The sequence below is a fragment of the Hyperolius riggenbachi genome, chromosome 4 (assembly GCF_040937935.1).
Source record: "Hyperolius riggenbachi isolate aHypRig1 chromosome 4, aHypRig1.pri, whole genome shotgun sequence".
Taxonomy (NCBI): domain Eukaryota; kingdom Metazoa; phylum Chordata; class Amphibia; order Anura; family Hyperoliidae; genus Hyperolius; species Hyperolius riggenbachi.
In genome coordinates, this window is record NC_090649.1 from 51,676,237 (window position 1) to 51,696,771 (window position 20,535).

The following is a 20,535-nucleotide window of genomic DNA, read 5'->3' on the forward strand; positions in this document are numbered from 1 at the left end:
TGCCTGTGTAAATTTCCATAGCATTACATGCGAAATCGCACGCGAAATCGCGGGGAAAACCGCATGACAAAGCCGCATGCGATTTCCCTATTAAAAGCTTTGCGGGCGATTCGCCCGCATTCCAGCCGCACGCGAAATCTGACGGCTCTGCCGTGCAGATTTCCCCCGCACACCAAAACGACCCGCACAAGTGGAAACAATCCCATCCACTTGTATTGCCTATGCGAATCCACATGCGGCCGGTGCCCGCATGCGGATTCTAGCAAATCTTTAGTTCTAGTGGAAACGAGCCCTAACTGTTCTGTGATTGGTCCAGCTCCAAGATGCATTCCTTTACCACAATTCCACATAAGGTGAATCTCTGAATCATTGTCCATGGACCCCCCCATGCCTGGATAACGGGACAGGGTCTGCTACGGCTGTGGGCTGCTTAGCTGCATACATATCATTGTTTATTTACATCTTTGAAAAAAATTGCCCTTCAAAGGCTACTAGCAGCAGATGGGAAACAGATCAGTTGAGTTAGGGCCCATTCACACCTAAAATCGCTAAACGCTAACGCAAACACTGAGCGATTTTCTGGCGTTTTTTCCTATCGATTTCCCAGCGATTTTTCACTGTATAGAATGTTTTTCCTGCGTTTTTCCAGCGATTAGCGTTTTGTGATTTCTTGTTCAAATTAGCCTGCAGAATCGCTCAGAAAACGCTGCAGGTAATGCATTTGCGTTTCAGCAAAATCGCTTAGATGAGAACACTTCCATATACTTTCATTGTACACTCATTTTTTAAATCGCTAGCGATTTTCAGCAATGCTGAAATCGCGCTGAAAACGCACAAGTGTGAATGGGCCCTTTTACAGCTAAAAGGCAAATTAGGCTCGCTTTAAAGATAATAGAATGCAAAAAAATAAAATAAAAAAGATAATAAGATGCCTTGGAAAGCTGCACCTCATCCTTTAAAAAGTACCAAAGACGATTTCTAAATCTAAAAAAGGGACATAGTCATCTGCAGGACATGCCTCTGTGTGCCCTGCTAGCCCCCACCCTCCCGGAATTTGCCAACATTTAGATGTCTGCAAACTAATGGGGAAGGGGCGTCCCATTGCAGGATAGGAACGCCTGCGTAACGCCCCTTCCCCGCCTATCAGAGCCTTCTAACCGGCTCTCTGCTGCTTGATCCCGCCCCCTTCATGTCAATCAGCGCTGTGGTCTCAGTGGAGAGCAAAGAAACTGCTTCTCCAATGTCGTGACTAGGGATGATCAATGAGATGCAAATTGTTATGAAATGATGCAAATTTGTATGCAAATATATGCAGCTTAAAAAAGGACCAATCAGTTTAAACCTGGGTTTATATTGATTGGTCCATTTTCCAATGGCATAAATTTGCATATATTTGCATCAACTCAGAACAATTTGCATATCTTTGATCATCCCTAGTCGTGACCAAAAAGCGAAAGTACAGGATTCCAGGGGCAGCGGGGAGAGGCGGCAATGGGCGCTACCTGATCCAGCAACTTCCTCTGAGTAGTGTGGATTCTGAACTCTGCATGTGCAGTGAAAGAAAGTGCTTGTGGACAAGCACTTACTTTAGCAGGACACGGCGCAGTTCTGAATCGCTTGGTGCTGAGGAACTTCCACAAGGTATTCGACAGAGGGATCCAGACTGAGGGATCCAGTCGAATACTTGGAGGGACCCCAATGACAATAAGCAGCATCAGGAGACTCAGGCGGATGTCAATTAGCCTACCATAGGCTTCATTCAATTTTTGTTCCCTCGATTCAGGTCTACTTAAAGGATACCCGAAGTGACATGTGACATGATAAGATAGACATGTGTATGGACAGTGCCTAGCACACAAATAACTATGCTGTGTTCCTTTTTTTTTCTTTCTCTGCCTGAAAGAGTTAAATATCAGGTATGTAAGTGGCTGACTCAGTCCTGACTCAGACAGGAAGTGACTACAGTGTGACCCTCACTGATAAGAAATTCCAACTATAAAACACTTTCCTAGCAGAAAATGCCTTCTGAGAGCAAGAAAGAGACAAAAAGGGGAATTTCTTATCAGTGAGGGTCACACTGCAGTCACTTCCTGTCTGAGTTAGGACTGAGTCAGCCACTTACATACCTGATATTTAACTCTTTCAGGCAGAGAAAGAAAAAAAGGAACACAGCATAGTTATTTGCGTGCTAGGCACTGTACATACACGTCTATCATCATGTCACATGTCACTTCGGGTAGCCTTTAAATAGGATACTTTTATTGAGCATAGATCTCTGGGCCAAATTAAAATCTCATCCGAAGAGAATAAGGTATACTCACCTGCTGCCTGGTAGTAATGGTCATGTCTAAAAGACCTCATGGAGAAGCATGTGATTTGTTTGATCAGCTGATAGATTTGCAAAGCTCTGATTTGCTGTGATCACATCCTGCTTTGGCACATGATCATGAGTAGCAAATCAGAGACTTGCATATCTATCACCTGACCAAACTGATCACATGTTTCTCCATGAGTTCCCCTAGACATGGCCATCACTACTCCCTGGCAGTGAGTCTGCTGGCAGGTAGCTTGTGTCCCTCCCTCACACTGTTGACAGCTGCCTGGTCACCTGCAGACACTGTGCTGCAGTCACTGGTCACTGCTCTGTATTAGTGTTATAGAACAGAAGCTGCAGACTGATAAAGGGACCAGTGTAGACAGCAGGTTGGGGCTCAGGCATGAAGAGACCTGTGAGCATTCAGGCTGTCAGGATGGAGGCGAGTATACCCTATTACCTGCCTTGATCTTCTCCACGGAGATCTTTTTTAAGCAGCAGAACTAATAAGAAAATGTTGCAAACTCGAATGGGGATTTGTTTTGTATCCTACAAGGAGTTTTCCACGAATTGTTGCAAAGATGCAGACTGACTACCCCCCTAATGACCGCAAGAAACATAAAACTTCAAGTAACGTTATACAAATCCCTGCTTCACCTCTTAGCGATTTAAATAAAAAAAAATATATCATAGAAGCATGTAATGACATGTGGTCGGGCAACTGCCATTGGTAGTGGTCTCAGTTGGCTTGGACTGCCAGACGTTCGTTGTTCAGGTGTCCCAGCATTGTCGTCACCAGTTCTGGCAGATCGTATTCATGCTTCCAGCCCCAATCCCTGCGGGCATTGTTATCATCAAAGTTCATTGGCCAACTGTCCGCTGGAGAGCAAAGGAGAGTTTGGTTAAGAGGTTACTTCACATTTTATTTTCTATAAAAGATGCATCAAGAAATACCCAACAGGGTTCAACAATGTCATCGTATTCACTTAGTGAGAAGGTTATTGTGCTGATATATCAACCCGCTTTTCCCCTGGTGTCCCCACACCTCTCCACTGCCTTCTCCCCTGGTGTCTCCACACCCCTCTACTGCCTCTTCCCCTGGTGTCCCCACACCTCTCCACTGCCTTCTCCCCTGGTGTCTCCACACCCCTCTACTGCCTCTTCCCTTGGTGTCCCCACACCTCTCCACTGCATTCTCCTCCTGGTGTCTCCACACCCCTCTACTGCCTCTTCCCCCTGTGCCTCCACACCTCTCTAGTGCCTGCTCACCTCTCTACTGCCTCTTCCCCTCAGGGCCGGTTCAAATAACAATTGGGCCTTAGGGAAAAATTAGCCTGGGGGCCCCCCCAGACATCCCCTCAACCAAAAAGCGTCATTAGAGGCCCTTTGTTGCAGCCGAATTTCTCTCCTGGGCCCCTGAGCTGGCTGCTGACCTTCCCCCAATAACCTCCCAACTTAACGGACTCTGCAGAGTCCCTGGGGAGCAACAGTTAAGATGGGGAGGGACACCTTGGGGGCCCCTACAGGCTCTGGGGCCCTGGGGCAATTGCCCATTTTTTCCTATGGTAGCTCCGGCCTTGCATCCCCTGGTGTCCCTACACCTCTCTACTGCCTCTTCCCCTGGTGTCCCCACACCTCTCTACTGTCTCTTGCCCTGGTGTCCCCACACCTCTCCTCCTGGTGTCACTACACCTCTCCACTGCCTCTCCCCCTGGTGTCCCCACACCTCTCTACTGCCTCTTCCCCTGGTGTCCCCACACCTCTCTACTGCCTCTTCTCCTGGTGTCCCCACACCTCTACTGCCTCTTCCCCTGGTGTCCTCACACCTCTCCACTGCCTCTTCCCTTGGTGTCTCCACACCTCTTAACCAACTATTTTACTGGTGTCACCACACCTTTCCACTGCCTCTTCCCTTTGTGCCACCACACCTCTCCACTGTGTCACCACACCTTTCCACTGCCTCTTCCCTTTGTGCCACCACACCTCTCCACTTTCCAACCGGATGTGGTGACTTCTCTCAGCAGAATATTGATAAATTCTGGAGATCAGTTGTGGAAAAAAGTTGGAATCACCCAGTGAACCCATCTTGGCAGGTCTCTTACCAATGGCTTGTCGGATGGGGTCCACATTGTACGCAACCTCCAGCTCAGGCATGTGTTTGTGCACCTCTTGTGTCAGCTCCTCGGGGCTGAAGCTCATGGCATTGATGTTGTACGTCCTCATGGTGAGGGACTCAGCCGGGGCCTCCAGCACCTCCACGGTCGCTCTCAGACAGTCGTCAATGTACATCATGGGCAGCCGCGTCTCCGGCTTCAGGTTGCAGACAAACCTTCCCGCTTTGATGGCATCGTGGAAGATCTGGACGGCGTAATCTGAAAACAAAGAGAAATCAGTTTAAGTCACTTCAAGAACTCATTCCAACAGATTCTTAAGCAAGTCTGAAGTTTGGCATGAAACTAGTATAGCCAATCAACCCGTGATGGACATCAGGCAAAAAAAAATTAGATACTTACCTAAGCAGAGGAAAGCCTCTGGATCTACTTAGCAAGACTGGCTGGAGAAATACTTATAAAAGTTGGAAACGAGGTGATCAGGTCTTGACAAGATTAAATAGTCATACTTAGATGCTAGAGCTTACAAGCTGAAGACTTTTATACAGTCATCCACATTGCTGCACATCATTATTAGCTCTCCCCCTCTCTGAAGATCAAGGTGATTTTTTGTACCGGTACCAGATAGATTGGATGAGATAGTGCATGTGGTGTGGATGTAGTGTGTGTGGGAGCGCTCCGCCGGGATCAATTTTAATTGATTTGGTTGGTTGGTCGTGTTATGTGGAGATATATTGGGGTGCTGATGCTGTTAAGGATAATACAGTAATATATTTTCATTTTCCCATTTTTATATCTGCTGTGGTATGTCAAAGGTGTAGAGATGCAGGCTAGATTCATTGACTGTTCCTGTATTTGTGTGGGTGGGTCACTAGACCTACATTTGCATCTAAAGAGGTCTTCAGTGAATACGACCAGTCACCTATCACACAGGACATCCTGCTGCAATGTGAAAGCCTTAATCAATTGTCACCTGTAACCTGGGGAGATTGGAAGTGAAGGAAGTCTTTTGTTTTGTGTGTGTGCTATAGTACCCTTTTCATGTATGTGGATCTCTGGAAATCCCATTTATGTCTGAGAACGGAGACAGGAAAACGCCTTAATCAAGTTTTCACCTGGAGTTGAAAGCCTAACTTCACAATCTTTGATGTATAGTAGACTTTTACCTGGGAAATCAAATTATGTCTGAGGATGTTATTAAATCTAGCTTCCCCCCGTCCACACAGGCTTACAGCCTCCAGGCGTATTTCATAGTATAAAACCGCAGCTAGGATAGCCACAACTTGTAGTTCTTGGAGGTAGCTCACACGGCTAGAACTAACCTGGTTCCTGACCAGAAGTGCGTACCGCCCGCAACAACACCAGATCGATACGCTGGTACGTTTATTTCCCGTTTATTTTGGTAAGCACAATCGCTTTGTGTGTTATCTTTGTACATTTTATCTTGTAACTATTTTTACTTTGTTTTTTTGTAATCTTTTTGTATATATTCAGTTCTGCACTGTTCTATGTTTTTTCTGGAATATTAAATTATTATTTAATAAGTTTGACTTCTGCCGTACTAAACTAACACTCATAGCCTAGAAGAGACTGAAGTGTAACCGTGTATAAGTTCATGCCTAATTGTACGCTTGAGCAACACTACCGTAGGAAATTGTAATTGTATTGTGTGTGAGGGCGTTTGTCATACGTTGGCCTAAGCGCGCAGCTGACCCAACGTACGAACAACACCAGTGCGAGTAGCTAACAGTATCGTTCGGAACGACTGTTAGTGGGTCTTTGCTTCACGACAGTGTAAGATTGCAACTGTGTGTGTGTGTGTGGGTGCGTGGCGTTCCCGTATTTGGCCTAAGCGCAAAGCTGACCCAAATACGAAAACGCGGAGTGCGCGCTGAGGACTCGACAGCAGAGTGGAAGTGTCTAGCAACGCTAGTGGTGGCAGTGAGAGGTGTTTTGAGGGGTTCCAGCCTTGTTTGTAGCTTAAATAAGGCTGTTCCCCGCTTAATCTGGTCAAACCCGCAGTCGGGAACCGTATACGCAGGCGTGCCGCAGGCCGGTTCCTGACAGTGTTACTGTAGTATTGATCAATAAAACGCTGCTATATATTTTTGCAAATTCCCTGAATGGCAAGGCTTTCTTATTATTGATAGCGGTGCATTTTTATTGTGTGTGGGGCCGTTCCCTTGAAATTGAGGTAGAGGAGGCATTCATGAGACCTGGTTGAGTCAGGCAATTATTGTTATATTAAAAGATGGCAAGTGCTTTAAAGAGACACTGAAGCGAAAAAAAAATTATGATATTATGATTTGTATGTGTAGTACAGCTAAGAAATAAAACATTAAGATCAGATACATCAGTCTAAAGGTAGCCATACACTGGTCGATTTGCCATCAGATTCGACCAACAGACAGATCCCTATCTGATCGAATCTGATCAGAGAGGGATCGTATGGCTGCCTTTACTGCAAACAGATTGTGAACCGATTTCAGCCTGAAACCGTTCAATCTGTGGTGGTGGTGCTGCCGCCGCTCCCCCCGCCCGCATACATTACCTGCTCCGCCGGCACGACTCCCGGGTCTCCGCTCTTCTTCTCCGCTCTGGTCTGGTCTCCGGCATGCTTCCCTTCTTCCTGTCTGGGGGAAGTTTAAACAGTAGAGCGCCCTCTACTGTTTAAACTTCCTGCCGGGACAGGAAGAAGGGAAGCATGCCGGAGACCAGACCAGAGCGGAGACGGAGAAGAAGAGCGGAGACACGGGAGTCACGCCGGCGGAGCAGGTAATGTATGCGGCTCTATTGCGTCGGTCGTCGGCCACTCGAACGCCGCTAGCGATGCTCTCTTTACCCGCGGGCGATCGACGGTTATTTTCCGCACGGATAGAAATTCGGCGTGTAGCGTGAACGATTGGCAGCAGATTCGATCCCAGTGAAGCAAATCGGGCCAGTGTATGGCCAGCTTAATTGTTTCCAGTACAGGAAGAGTTGAGAAACTCCAGTTGTTATCTCTATGCAAACAAGCCATTAAGCTCTCCGACTAAGTTAGTCCTGGAGAGGGCTGTTATCTGACTTTTATTATCTTAACTGTAAGTGAACTGTTTACTTTTTCTCTGCTAGAGGAGAGGTCATTACTTCACAGACTGCTCTGAAAGAATCATTTTGAATGCTGAGTGTTGTGTAATCTGCACATGTTATAGAATGATGCAATGTTAGAAAAAACACTATATACCTGAAAATAAAAGTATGAGAATATTTCTTTGCTGCTAATCTTCTAGTAATTATTCATAGTACACAACCAATTCACTACATCATATTTTTTTTTTCGCTTCAGTGTCTCTTTAAAGCTTACGAACACTCTCCAGGGTTCCCAGTACATCTGGTCTCTTGCCTCCAGCATGTTAAATAGTCCATATTTGCATAAATAATGGCCATTTTTTGCAGACCAGAAAGTTCTGGTCACACGGCCTGTGAGTCATTTCCATAACTACTCTGGATCAGCTCCTGGTCAAAAGGTCTACTGACTTCACCCAGCCTTGAAGCTTTGTTTACTCCATCTGAGGTATTTGGGAGTTCCAGGGCAGATTGGGGAGGGGGTGTGTGTAAAACTAACTCCACCCCTCTGCTTGACAAGTAAATCTATTTATTTTATTTAAGTATTTATATAGCGCTGACATATTACGCAGCACTGCACAGCGTAGATATTGTCTCGTCACCAACTGTCCCTCAGGGGGCCTCACAATCTATTCCCTACCATAGTCATATGTCTATGCATGTATCGTGTAGTGTATGTATCGTACTCAGGGCCGGAGCTACCATAGGAAAAAATGGGCAATTGCTCCAGGGCCCCAGAGCCTGTAGGGCCCCCCCCCCCCCCCCCCCCAAGTTGTCCCTCCCCCATCTTAGCTGTTGCTTCCCAGGGACTCTGCAGAGTCTGTTAAGTTGGGAGGTGATTGGGGAGGGTCAGTAGCAAGCTCAGGGGCCCAGGAGGGAAATTTGGCTGCAACAAAGGGCCTCTAATGACGCTTTTTGGTTCGGGGAGTGTCTGTTGGGGGGCCCCCAGGCTAATTTTGCCCTAGGGCCCAATTGTTACTTGAACCGGCCCTGATCGTATTCTAGGGCCAATTTAGGGGGAAGCCAATTAACTTATCTGTATGTTTTTGGGATGTGGGGGGAAATTAGAGTGCCCAGAGAAAACCCACACAGACACGGGAGAACATACAAACTCCTGGCAGGGATTTTGATTCGGGGGCCCAGCACTGCAAGGCGAGAGCACTAACCACTAAGCCACCGTGCTGCAAGATGGGGGCGGGGGGCTCATTCTGCAGAGCCATACGGAGCTGTGTCAGGCTGTTTTGGCCTTCATTAGAACAAGGTATGGCTGTAACGGCTATATGGTGGGATATGTGAGGAAGAGGTGTTACTGAGTACCCAGGTAACCGGGAGAACCAAAACCACTAAGATTTTAGTAGAGGACAAATAAAACAAAAACCTACATGGACATCCCCCTTGACAAAAAACAGCCTGAAAAAGTGGCTGGGTGTATTCTTACCTTCCTAAAACCAGAAGGTATTAGCAAGAGAATAGATTACACATGTGGAATCAACCATTGGGGAACCTCCTGGGACAGGCAGAGGCAGCTATGCCCCGGTCTGCAATGGCTACAAGCGCAGACGCCTCTATATGTATCCTGAATCTGCAGTAAGTGCAGGGGCTCCGGTGTATTCCCCGCCCCCTCCAGCCACTGAAGCTCCTCCTCGTTTCCTCTGCCACGTTTCTAGGACTCAAAGTACTAAAATAAAATCTTACCTGTCGTTCCTCCTCCTGGCTGGGAATCAGCAGAAATTATACCCGGGTAACGGAGACACCGGAAGTCCAGGCCATACCGGTAGTGATAGTACTGCAGAAATAACAAACACAGAGTATTAACCCTGTGAGTCCAGACTCTAAAAATATATCCAATGCTGCATGTCTGACTTAAAGGATACCCGAAGTGCCAAGTGAAACGATGAGATAGACATCAGGCATGGTCGGAATAGCCGATTTCCGTTTCCGGCACAATTCCGCATTCCGTCATATAGAAATTCCATTACCGTTCCATTCCGACGGTATACCGGGGCAGTTCCGCGGAATTCCGACTTATACGGAATTCCGTCAGAAAGATTTTAAACTCTCTCTCTCTCTCTCTCTCTCTCTCTCTCTCTCTCTCTCTCTCTCTCTCTCTCTCTCTCTCTCTCTCTCTCTCTCTCTCTCTCTCTCTCTCTCTCTCTCTCTCTCTCTCTCTCTCTCTCTCTCTCTCTCTCTCTCTCTCTCTCTCTCTCCATCCATCTCATGCAGTAGGGAATTGCAGATTTTCAAAACAGCTTATATACCATAGCTGGGATTTGAACCCAGAACCTAGTGTGTAGTAGGTATCTGTCTTAACCTCTAGACCATGACCCACACTACATGCTAAAGCTGGCGGTAGCATAAACCATACTTCCATTATGATCAATTCGATAGAAAAAGTAGCATGATTAAGGATTTGTACTTTTTGAAAAGCATGCTTATATACCATAGCTGGGATTTGAACCCAGGACCTAGTGTGTAGTAGGTATCTGTCTTACCCTCTAGACCATGACCCACACTGCATGGTAGTAGGTATCTGTCTTACCCACTAGTAAGGCTGAGGCTGGAGAGGCTGCAGCCTCAGGACACAGTGTAGGAGGGGGTGCACAATTCATTCAGCTGTCATTCCCAATTGTGTTTGAAGCAGAAAGAAATAAGAAAAGGTGATACATGGCAGCGACTGCAAGCCAGATAAGTAGAGATTAAGGTGTTGGGGGTGGGGGGCCCTGGGGCACCTCTTAGTGTAATAGCAATCAGTGTGTGACAGCTGGGGTGGGAGGGATGGGGGGGGGCGCACTTTGCTGTCTCAGCCTTGGGTGCTGAAGGACCTTGTCCCACCTCTGACCACACTACATGCTAAAGCCTGGCCCTGAGTGTGGTTGATGGTCTAGAGCAGTGGTCCTCAAACTAAGGCCCGCGGGCCGAATGTGGCCCCCTAAGGCTTTCTTACCGGCCCCCCACACAGAAAATGTATTGCTTATAAATGCAGTCAGCTACATCTTTAAATATTGGTGGTCCACATATGGAATAGCAGTGCAGCACCCCCCATCCACATGGAAGCCAGAAAGCAGAAATTTTGCTGGTTTCCAATCAAATTCCACATCAGGTGACACTGCTGTCCAATTGGCTTGCAGATTGTCACCTGGGTATGCTTCACTGTCTGGTCCGCAAAGACTTCTACATCATTTTATGTTTACTCCGGCCCACCAGCGGTCTGAAGTATGTTGACCCGGCCCTCAACCCAAAACGTTTGGGGACCCCTGGTCTAGAGGGTAAGACAGATACCTACTACACACTAGGTCCTGGGTTCAAATCCCAGCTATGGTATATAAGCATGCTTTTCAAAAAGTACAAATCCTTAATCATGCTACTTTTTCTATCGAATTGATCATAATGGAAGTATGGTTTATGCTACCGCCAGCTTTAGCATGTAGTGTGGGTCATGGTCTAGAGGGTAAGACAGATACCTACTACACACTAGGTCCTGGGTTCAAATCCCAGCTATGGTATATAAGCTGTTTTGAAAATCTGCAATTCCCTACTGCATGGATGGATGGATGGATGGATGGATAGATAGAGGAGGAGGAGGAGGAGGAGGAGGAGAGAGATTTTTGTGTGATTTCGGAAAATTCCGTCAGAATTATAAAAATTTCCGCGGAATTCCGTTTGAGAGGTATAGGAATTCCGATTTGAGTACCGGAATCGGAATTAACCTAATTCCGGCCGGAATCATGGAATTCATAATTCCGCGGAATTTTCCGAGCATCCCTGATAGACATGTGTATGTACAGTGCCTAGCACACAAATAACTATGCTGTTCCTTTTTTTCTTTCTCTGCCTGAAAGAGTTAAATATCAGGTATGTACGTGGCTGACTCAGTCCTGACTCAGACAGGAAGTGACTACAGTGTGACCCTCACTGATAAGAAATTCCAACTATAAAACACTTTCCTAGCAGAAAATGCCTTCTGAGAGCAAGAAAGAGATAAAAAGGGAAATTTCTTATCAGTGAGGGTTACACTGTAGTCACTTCCTGTCTGAGTCAGGACTGAGTCAGCCACGTACATACCTGATATTTAACTCTTTCAGGCAGAGAAAGAAAAGGAACACAGCATAGTAATTTGTGTGCTAGCCACTGTACATACACATGTCTATCTCATCATTTCACAGGTCACTTCGGGTATCCTTTAAAGAGGAACTGTAGTGAAAATAACATACAATATTAAATTTATAGATTTAGTGAGGGTTTGTCCATTATAAAATCTTTCCTCTCCCTGATTTACATTCTGACATTTAGCACTGGTGGTGACATCTTTAGTTCTGCCAGGTGATCTGTACGGAATGTTTGTTACTGAGAGTTCTATGCACAGAGGAAGATCCTGCTTGCTTGGCATTTGGAAAAAGCCGTTATTTCTCACAATGCAACGAGGTTCACAGACAGCAAACTATCACGACCTTGGCCATGACATCACACTGTGGGAGGGGTTTCACCACAATAGCAGCCACAGAGATCCCCTTGATTATCTATTCGAGAAAAGCTAAAGATTTCTCATGGGAAAGAGGATATCATCTACTGATCGGGATGAAGTGCAACGCTGGCTTAAAAGTTCCTATTTAAAGCAATACAATGAGAGCTGCAAAAAATAAAAATAAATAAAAAAATAATAATGAGTTACATACTCACCAGTAGAGGGAAGGTTGTTGATCTCGTAGAGCCTTCCTTGCCCTCTCTACATCCTCTCATTCCACCACTGTCCCTGTTGAATCTCCACCCCTTCGGGAGCCCTCAGCAGGCTTTGGAAGCTCTCATGTCCCCAAGGGTTTCTGAAGATGGGTGCATCCATACCGCGCTTGCGCACACTCAGACTCATGCATGCACAGTACCGATCCGCTCATCTTCAGAAGTTCTCAGGGATGTGAGTACTTCTGAAAGCTGCCTGAGGAGGGCTGAAGAGGTATTCAACCAAGCTGCTTGAAGAGCTGTACCAGGCCTGGTGGTGGAACGAGCGATGGAGAGAGCACCAGGAAGGCTTTATGGCAGGGCTGGGCGCGCGCACACACACACACACACACACACACACACACACACACACACACACACACACACACACACCTACCTTTGGGAGGAGGGAGGAGAGGAAGCTGGATTTAAAGCTGACCCGCAGGCCATAGTTTGCCCAGCACCGCCTTATGGGATCCAGAGCCTTATGGGTAGGGGGGCCCCCTGCTTAAGTGTGCTCCGGGGCCCCTTAAACTGGCCCTATGTGTCTGGGTAACACACCTGAAACAAGCATGCAGCTACTCTAGTCAGATTTGTCATCTGATCTGCTGCATGCTTGTTCAGAGTCTATGACTGAGAGTATTAGAGGCAGAGGATCAGCATGATAGCCAGGCAATGTGAATTGTTTAAAGGGAAATAAATATGTCAACCTCCATATCCCTCTCACTTTAGGTTCCCTTTAAAGAGGAACTCCAGTGAAAATATAATGAAAAAAGTGCTTCATTTTTGCAATAATTATGTATAAACGATTTAGTCGATATTTGCCCATTGTAAAATCTTTCCTCTCCCTGATTTACAGTCTGACATTTATCACATAGTGACATTTTTACTGCTGGCAGGTGATGTCACTGGAAAGAGATGATGCAGTTGGAAACAGCTGTTATTTCCTACAATGCAGCAAGGCTCACAGACAGGAAACTGTCAGGACCATGGCCCTGACATCACACAATGGGAGGGGTTTTCACCACAATATCAGCCATACAGAACTCCCTGATTATCTATTTAAGAAAAGGAATAGAATTCTCATGGGAAAGGGGGTATCAGCTACTGATTGGGATGAAGTTCAATCCTTGGTTACAGTTTCTCTTTAAGTGTACAATTACATAATAGTATTGTGCATTTGTCTTGGCGGGTGTTGTCTGGCCATGAACCGCAGCGGCTATCATCAGCTGACCGCTGAGTCGGCGTAATTCCCCCGTCATGTGGAATATAAATAGCCGTCCCCCTATCACTGTGTGTGTGCGTTGGCAGCATCTGGCCGCTATTACCAAACGCTTAGTGAGAGAAGTCTGGACTGCAAGGCGGAGAGCCAGCTCAGCACATTGATGTTTAACCCTGCGCATGCCAGACGCTAGAACTCACTGCACAATCCTGCTTAGCGCAAGAGTCCCTTTTCCTGATAAGCTCAAGCCCAGGCAGGCCCCTTGGAATATAATCACAACTTACAGTGCATTTTTGCAGGATTCCTTTTTTAATGGGGGTGGAGGTTAATAACTCCCCTGATCGCATGCAATGCATGGAGACACATGAAGCTCCACCTCCTTTTTGGCAAGACAATTGCACACATTTTTCTGAAGTCTTTGTGAAGCTCTATGGCCACCCCCACCTGGGCTGCCACGGCCCGTCCCCAGCTCGGCAGCCACCAATTAGGCAATGTCTGTTGAGCTAGGGATGGGCCATGTCAGCGCAGGTGGGAGATGATTACAGTTTTTGAAGACTTTTAAAATACGGGTGGGGGGTGAAGTGTCACCTGTCTAAAGAGCTGACTCTGCCCACAGGCAGTGTAGGGGAAGAAGGTGGGTTTGGTCAGGTAGAGAAAGAGACTCTATAAACAACTCTCTGAAGTGTCCCTCCTGGCACTGACTCATCTAGGGAAATGCAATACTGATGCTGGGGAAATCTGTGCGCCAGAAATAGCGGCTAGTAAAATGCCGGTTACAGAGGAACTTCAGTGAAAATAATGTAATAAAAAAGTGCTTCGTTTTTACAATAATTATGTATAAATGATTTAGTCAGTGTTTATCCATTGTAAAATCTTTCCTCTCCCTGATTTACATTCTGACATTTATCACATGGTGACATTTTTACTGCTGGCAGGTGATGTCAGTGGAAGGAGATGCTCTTGCTTTCTTGGCAGTTAGAAACAGCTGTTATTTCCCACAATGCAATGAGGTTCCCAGACAGGAAACTGTCAGGACCATGGTCCTTACATTACACTGTGGGAGGGGTTTCACCACAATGTAAGCACCCCCCCCCCCCCCCCCCCGGTGATCTGCTTGAGAAAAGGAATAGATTTCTCATGGTAAAGGGGGTATCCGTTACTGATTGGGATGCAGTTCAATCCTTGGTCATGGTTGCTCTTTAAATGACCCATGTTCTTTTGTTGGGCAGTGGTAATTCCAATGAGAAAATATCAATTCATTTCACTACTATTTTACAATCGCTAAACCTAACCTCACTCTCACACAGAACCTTCCCTCTACCAATGTCTAACTCTAACCACCCCTACCCCCCCCCCCCCACCCCCTTCCACACCACTATAAACCCACCAATAAGCGTGCCCGCTATACATGTTAAATAACAGGTGCTGCTGAAATTTGGGTGCCTATGTGCTGCCCTGCAGGCAGAGCAACCTAACAGCCCTCCCCCCCCCCCCCCCCCTTTCCCCTTGCAAACGGCATCTGACCACCAGGGCTGGATTTGTACTATTTACCGCCCTAGGCCACTGTTACCAGCCGCCCCCTTTAGTATTGGTAGTAAGATGACCCCACACCCTATTCCTTCTAGTATAGTTAGCCTGATGACACCTCCACCCCAGTGTAGGTAGCCAGATGACTCCTCCCCTCTTTCCCTCCAGTATAGGTAGCCAGATGCCCCCTTCCCTTCCCTCTAGTATATGTAGCCAGATGACTCCTCCCCCTTTCCCTCCAGTATAGGTAGCCAGATCACTCCCTTAATCCCTCCTCCCCCCCACCCACCTTTTAGTATAGGAAGCCAGCTCGCCTTCACACTGCAGCAGCCATCAGTGTCACTCATTTCTCCACTCGTCTCCAGTGCAGAAGCTTCCTCTTCCTTTCCTTCTCCAATGCTGCCCATGTCCATACCCGCTGTCCACAATGCAACCATGCACAGAACGCAAGGTTGCTGCTGCGCAGGCAGCTAGCAGCAGAGTACCGTGGTCAGGCCCTAGCCTGATCTCCCTGCATTGCAGCATTTGCAAGCTTGCAAATGCTGCTTTGCTGCCCTTCCTCCTGCGGTGCCCTAGGCCATGGCCTAGGTGGCCTTGGCCCAAATCCGGCCCTGCTGACCACCATCCAGGTAGAGTACTCCTCCCCATCAGAACTCCATCTCAGAGAGGTCTGCAGGAATACTTGATGCCTAGGAGGGGATCTAAGCTTTTTTTCCCCACAAAAAGTACACTTTCACATTAAAAAAAACAACTGCAAAGCTAGGTCAATAAAATGGGTAGTTGCCATGGCAATTGCACCTTAACGATTCTTACCTCTCCCATTAGTTCTGCATGGACTTTGGAAACCCCATAGATTGTCCTCGGCCGCTGTATGCACAGGTCTGGGGTTGGATTTCTCGGGGAGGTTGGGCCAAACGCCCCGATTGTGCTGGGGACAAACAGCCGTAGCCCGTGTTCTGCCGAAATGTCCAGAATGTTGTGTAAACCTGCCAACCACAGGACAATTAGACAGACGAAACAGAAAATGAAGGTCTGTAAGCAGATAAGCGCTGTAAGTGGCCAAGACCGTGTCCCTGTGGAAGCAGGTTATTCATCTTCAGCCGCACAATGCATGCCAAGAGATGTAGTTTTCATTGATGTGTTCAATAAATAGATAAACAATATCAAGAATGACTGCCCCTTAATCACTTAAGGACCACGGGCTTAAACCCTTGTAGTGACCAACCCATTTTTTTACAAAATGGGCCACTGCAGCTTTAAGGTCTTGCTGCAGGGCTGTACAACTCAGCACACAAGTGATTCCCTCCCCCTTTTTCTGCTGACCAACAGAGCTTTATGTTGGTGGGCTGTGATCCCTGCTGGGATGTTAATTTTTTATAAATATTTCTTTGTTTACCGTATATTCCAGCGTATAAGACGACCCCCCAACTTTTCCAGTTAAAATAAAGAATTTGGCATATACTCGGCGTATAAGACTACCCCTTTTCACAACATGCCTCCTCCATCCTCCTGGCCCACCCCTGTATACACTGTCCCCCTGCATCATTCATGTCCACGTCCCCTGTGTTTGAAAATTCAAAGCTGCAATACCACAGCATCTTGCGAGCAGCCGCTCGCGTGGGTAACACCGCAGCTTCCTGATTCCGGGTCACCTAACTGGTGACGTGCACAGGAAGAGTAAGACACAGAATTGTGGAGCGCACGTCACCAGTCAGGTGACCCGGAATCGGGAAGCTGCCGTGTTACCCACGTGAGCGGCTGCTCGCAAGATGCTGTGGTATTGCAGCTTTAAATTTTTAAAACACAGGGGACGCGCACATAAATGATGCAGGGGGACAGTGGAGGACAAAGAAGGCCCGTGGACACAAGCTGACATTTCCGCCAAGGCTGCTGCACCCGGTAAGCTCTGCCTGCCACAATACTAACACCCCGCACCTGACACCCAGCGTATAAGACGACCCCCCACTTTGCAGAAGATTTTCAGGGTCTTCTTATACGCCGGAATATATGGTAATTTATTTTTGTTTATGCCCGCCCTCCCTCCCCCTGCTACCCAATGACAGCGATTGGCTGTCATAGGCTTCAGCCTATGAGAGCCGATCAGTTTTGTGCTGCCAGAGGGGACAGCCGAGTGACACAGCTGTCCCCAGTACAGCGCTGCCCAGTGTTATTAGACAGCGGTTTCGCCGTCTAACAGTCTCCTAGCGGCGATCGCAGCTGGGAGACTGATGGCAGAGTGGAGCCCCGTCATCCAAGCGGAGATGCGTGCACGCAGTCTCCTGCAAATCCCTGCCCCAGGACTTTACGCCGATCGGGGTTAGGCATTCCTGGGGCTGCCGCCGCGGTCACGCCCATCGGCATGATGCGGCCTGCTAGTAGTTAAAGTGATCCCGAGCCGAAGTTATGGTATGTCATGAAATACTATAAGAAGAAATGGCAACAAAAGTTGCTTACCGTTGATGTTGACGGATCTGGCGAGATGAACGTTGGCCTCGCCCACTGCGCTGAGCAGGGCGCTGTAGTGTATCAGCCAGGTGATCCGATTATTCACCACAATCTCCCGGAGGTTCTTGTAGTCCAGAATGTCAGAGTAAATAAAAGGTCCTGAACAAATCAAGGAGGTATAGAAACCATCAGTGTGGTTCTAATCAACCGCTACTAAAACCACAACACACACAGCAAAATAAGTTTTAAACTTGAGGTAGCCAGTCCTGGATTTGTACTTTTTACCACCCAAGGCCCACTATCACCAGCTGCCCCCAGACCGACAGCATCCTAAACTAGCCCCCCAATACAGGAGGGATTAGAGTGTAGGCTTCTCTGAGGACAGTGAGTGAAGTGATGGAAGGGATTATATTATAAACTCCTCTGAGGACAGTTAGTGAATAGTGACATGATGGCAGGGATTAGATTGTAAGCTCCTTGGCGAGCGGCACATTTGGTGAGTGACAGGCAGCTCAGAGATCACTGTAAGTGCCAGTTTGCTCCCTCTTCATCCCCCGAGTGCCAGATCCGGCTGTTGGTAGGTGCCCACCTCTTTGTGCAAACTCTGTGTAGCAGGACGGATATTTGACACACAGCCGGCCCCTTACTTTCCTGGTTCCCCAGGCCATGGCCTTTGTGGCCTTGCCTAAAATCCAGCCATGGAGGTAGCCCACCACTTTTGTCCACTACTGACTGAATTTTTAGATCACTTATGATTGACTTTCCTAAGAAAATACCCACAAGCTATGGGTATCTGCATATATAGTATACAGCCCCTGAGTGCCCCGGAAAGTAACTGGAGACAGGAGGTGGGTGTGGTTAGAATGAGTCAGGGGCAGGGAAGAATCACCTGTAGTTTCCATATGAGCAAACGTGCCCATTAATGGTACACTCAACGAAGAACCACCCAAGCCATCAGATAAATGTGACTGGAAATAAAATGCAATACATGGATCGGTTCAGCACCAATGAACCAATTTGTACTTCCTAATTATTACAACGGGTTAGAAAAACAGTTTTTACGATCAACTAAATTGTCAAACGAACCATAAGAATCATTTCCAATCAAACACAAAATTGTACCATAAGTGGGCACCTTAAGATAGCCATCCTTCTCAGCAAGTAATAGATTCCCCGATTTTCATAATTGAAAAGGACTATAAACTCAGTTATTTAAAGAGGAACTTCAGCCTAAACAAACATACTGTCATTAACTTACATTAGTTATGTTAATTAAAATAGATAAGTAATATAATTTCTTACCCACCTTGTTTTAAAAGAACAGGCAAATGTTTGATTTCATGAGGGCAGCCATCTTTTTGGTTGAAAGGAGGTGACAGGGAGCATGAGACACAGTTCCAACTGTCCTGTGTCCTGAGCACCTCTCCCATTTGCTAGGCAACGTGAACAACCACATAGGAAATCCCATCATGCTTTGCACAGCATCAGGGAAAAAAAGCCTGGGCTTTTTTTCTTTGATGGGTGGAGCTTAGCTAAAAATGCAGCTAAAATGATGCTTTGGTAAGAAAAACAAAGTTCTAATGCTGTGAACAACTGTTAAAGAAACACTAAACCTTTTCAGTTCTGCTGAGTAGATTTTTAGTCCGGAGGTTCACTTTAAGAACCTTGCATTATCAATTAGGGTCTCATTTTGAGACATTTAAAGCACACTTAAAGGGAACCTAAAGCAAGAGGGCTCTACAGGCTGCCATATTTATTACCTTTTAAACAATGCATGTTACCTGTCCTGCTGATGCTCCACCATCAATACTTATAGCCATAGATCCTAAACAAGCATGCAGATCAGGTGCTCTGACTCAAGTCTGACTGGATTAGCTGTGTGCTTGTCCCAGGTGTGTGATTCAGCCACAGAGATAAGCAGGACTGCCAGGCAACTGGTATTGCTTAAAAGGAAATAAATATTGAATCCTCGTTATAGGTTCCCTTTAAAGGACAACTGTGGCGAAAGGTATGTGGAGGCTGCTATATTTATTTCCTTTTAAAGAGAATCTGTATTGTTAAAATCGCACAAAAGTAAACATACCAGTGCGTTAGGGGACATCTCCTATTACCCTCTGTCACAATTTCGCCGCTCCCCGCCGCATTAAAAGTGGTTAAAAACAGTTTTAAAAAGTTTGTTTATAAACAAACAAAATGGCCACCAAAACAGGAAGTAGGTTGATGTACAGTATGTCCACACATAGAAAATACATCCATACACAAGCAGGCTGTATACACCCTTCCTTTTGAATCTCAAGAGATCATTTGTGTGTTTCTTTCCCCCTACATCTCTCATGCACTGAAGTTTCAGGCTGCTCTTTTCTTCCTGCAAACAGCTTTGCCCTTGTCTGTAATTCCTCAGTATGTGAAAGCCCAGCCAGCTCAGAGGATGATTTATCCAGCTTGTAAAAGATAAGAGAGAAGAGAGAAGCTGCCCTAATCTAAATAATACACAGGCAGTGTGCATAGAGGGCCCTGGAAGGGTGAGTTCATAGCAGAACCACAACACTGAAGAACTTGGCAGCCTTCCAGACACAGGCCGACAAGTCTGACAGGGGAAAGATACATTGATTTATTACAGAGACTGTGATAGCAGAAAGTGCTGCAGTAAGCCAGAACACATTAGAATAGCTTTTGGAACTTGTAGGATGATAAAAAAACAGGATGCAATTTTTGTTACGGAGTCTCTTTAAGCAATACCAGTAGCCTGGCTGTGCTGCAGATCCTCTGCCTCTAATACATTTAGCCCTGAACAAGCATGCAGCAGATCAGGTGTTTCTGACATTTGTCAGATCTGAGAAGATTAGCTCCATGCTTGTTTCTGTTATTCAGACACTACTGCAGCCAAATAGATCAGCAGGACTTCCAGGCAACTGGTATTGCTTAAAAGGAAATAAATATGTCAGCCTCTAAATACCTCTCGCTAAAGCTGTCCTTTAAGTATAAGGAGACTAACACTTAAAAATGGCGGGTGGCATAGATCAGAACACAGAGGTACGAGGTCTGGGTGGGCGGGGGGATATTTGGGGAGTGGATGGAGCTGTTGTGCACAGAGACCT

General features: G+C 46.6%; 1 protein-coding gene across 3 annotated transcripts in view; it reads right to left on the reverse strand.

Moving 5' to 3' along the window:
• Window positions 1–2,180: 2,180 nt before the first annotated feature.
• LOC137570357 (L-threonine 3-dehydrogenase, mitochondrial-like) overlaps window positions 2,181–20,535 on the reverse strand; it is a 49,496-nt gene continuing 31,141 nt past the window's right edge. For all 3 annotated transcript variants that reach the window (XM_068279012.1, XM_068279010.1, XM_068279013.1), the window contains 5 exons: window positions 17,447–17,596; window positions 15,806–15,978; window positions 9,226–9,316; window positions 4,417–4,686; window positions 2,181–3,193 (listed from right to left, as the gene is read on the reverse strand). In XM_068279012.1, the coding sequence (XP_068135113.1) occupies window positions 3,054–3,193; window positions 4,417–4,686; window positions 9,226–9,316; window positions 15,806–15,978; window positions 17,447–17,596 (824 nt within the window). In that variant the 3' untranslated portion in view covers window positions 2,181–3,053. The remainder of the gene's footprint in view (window positions 3,194–4,416; window positions 4,687–9,225; window positions 9,317–15,805; window positions 15,979–17,446; window positions 17,597–20,535) is intronic.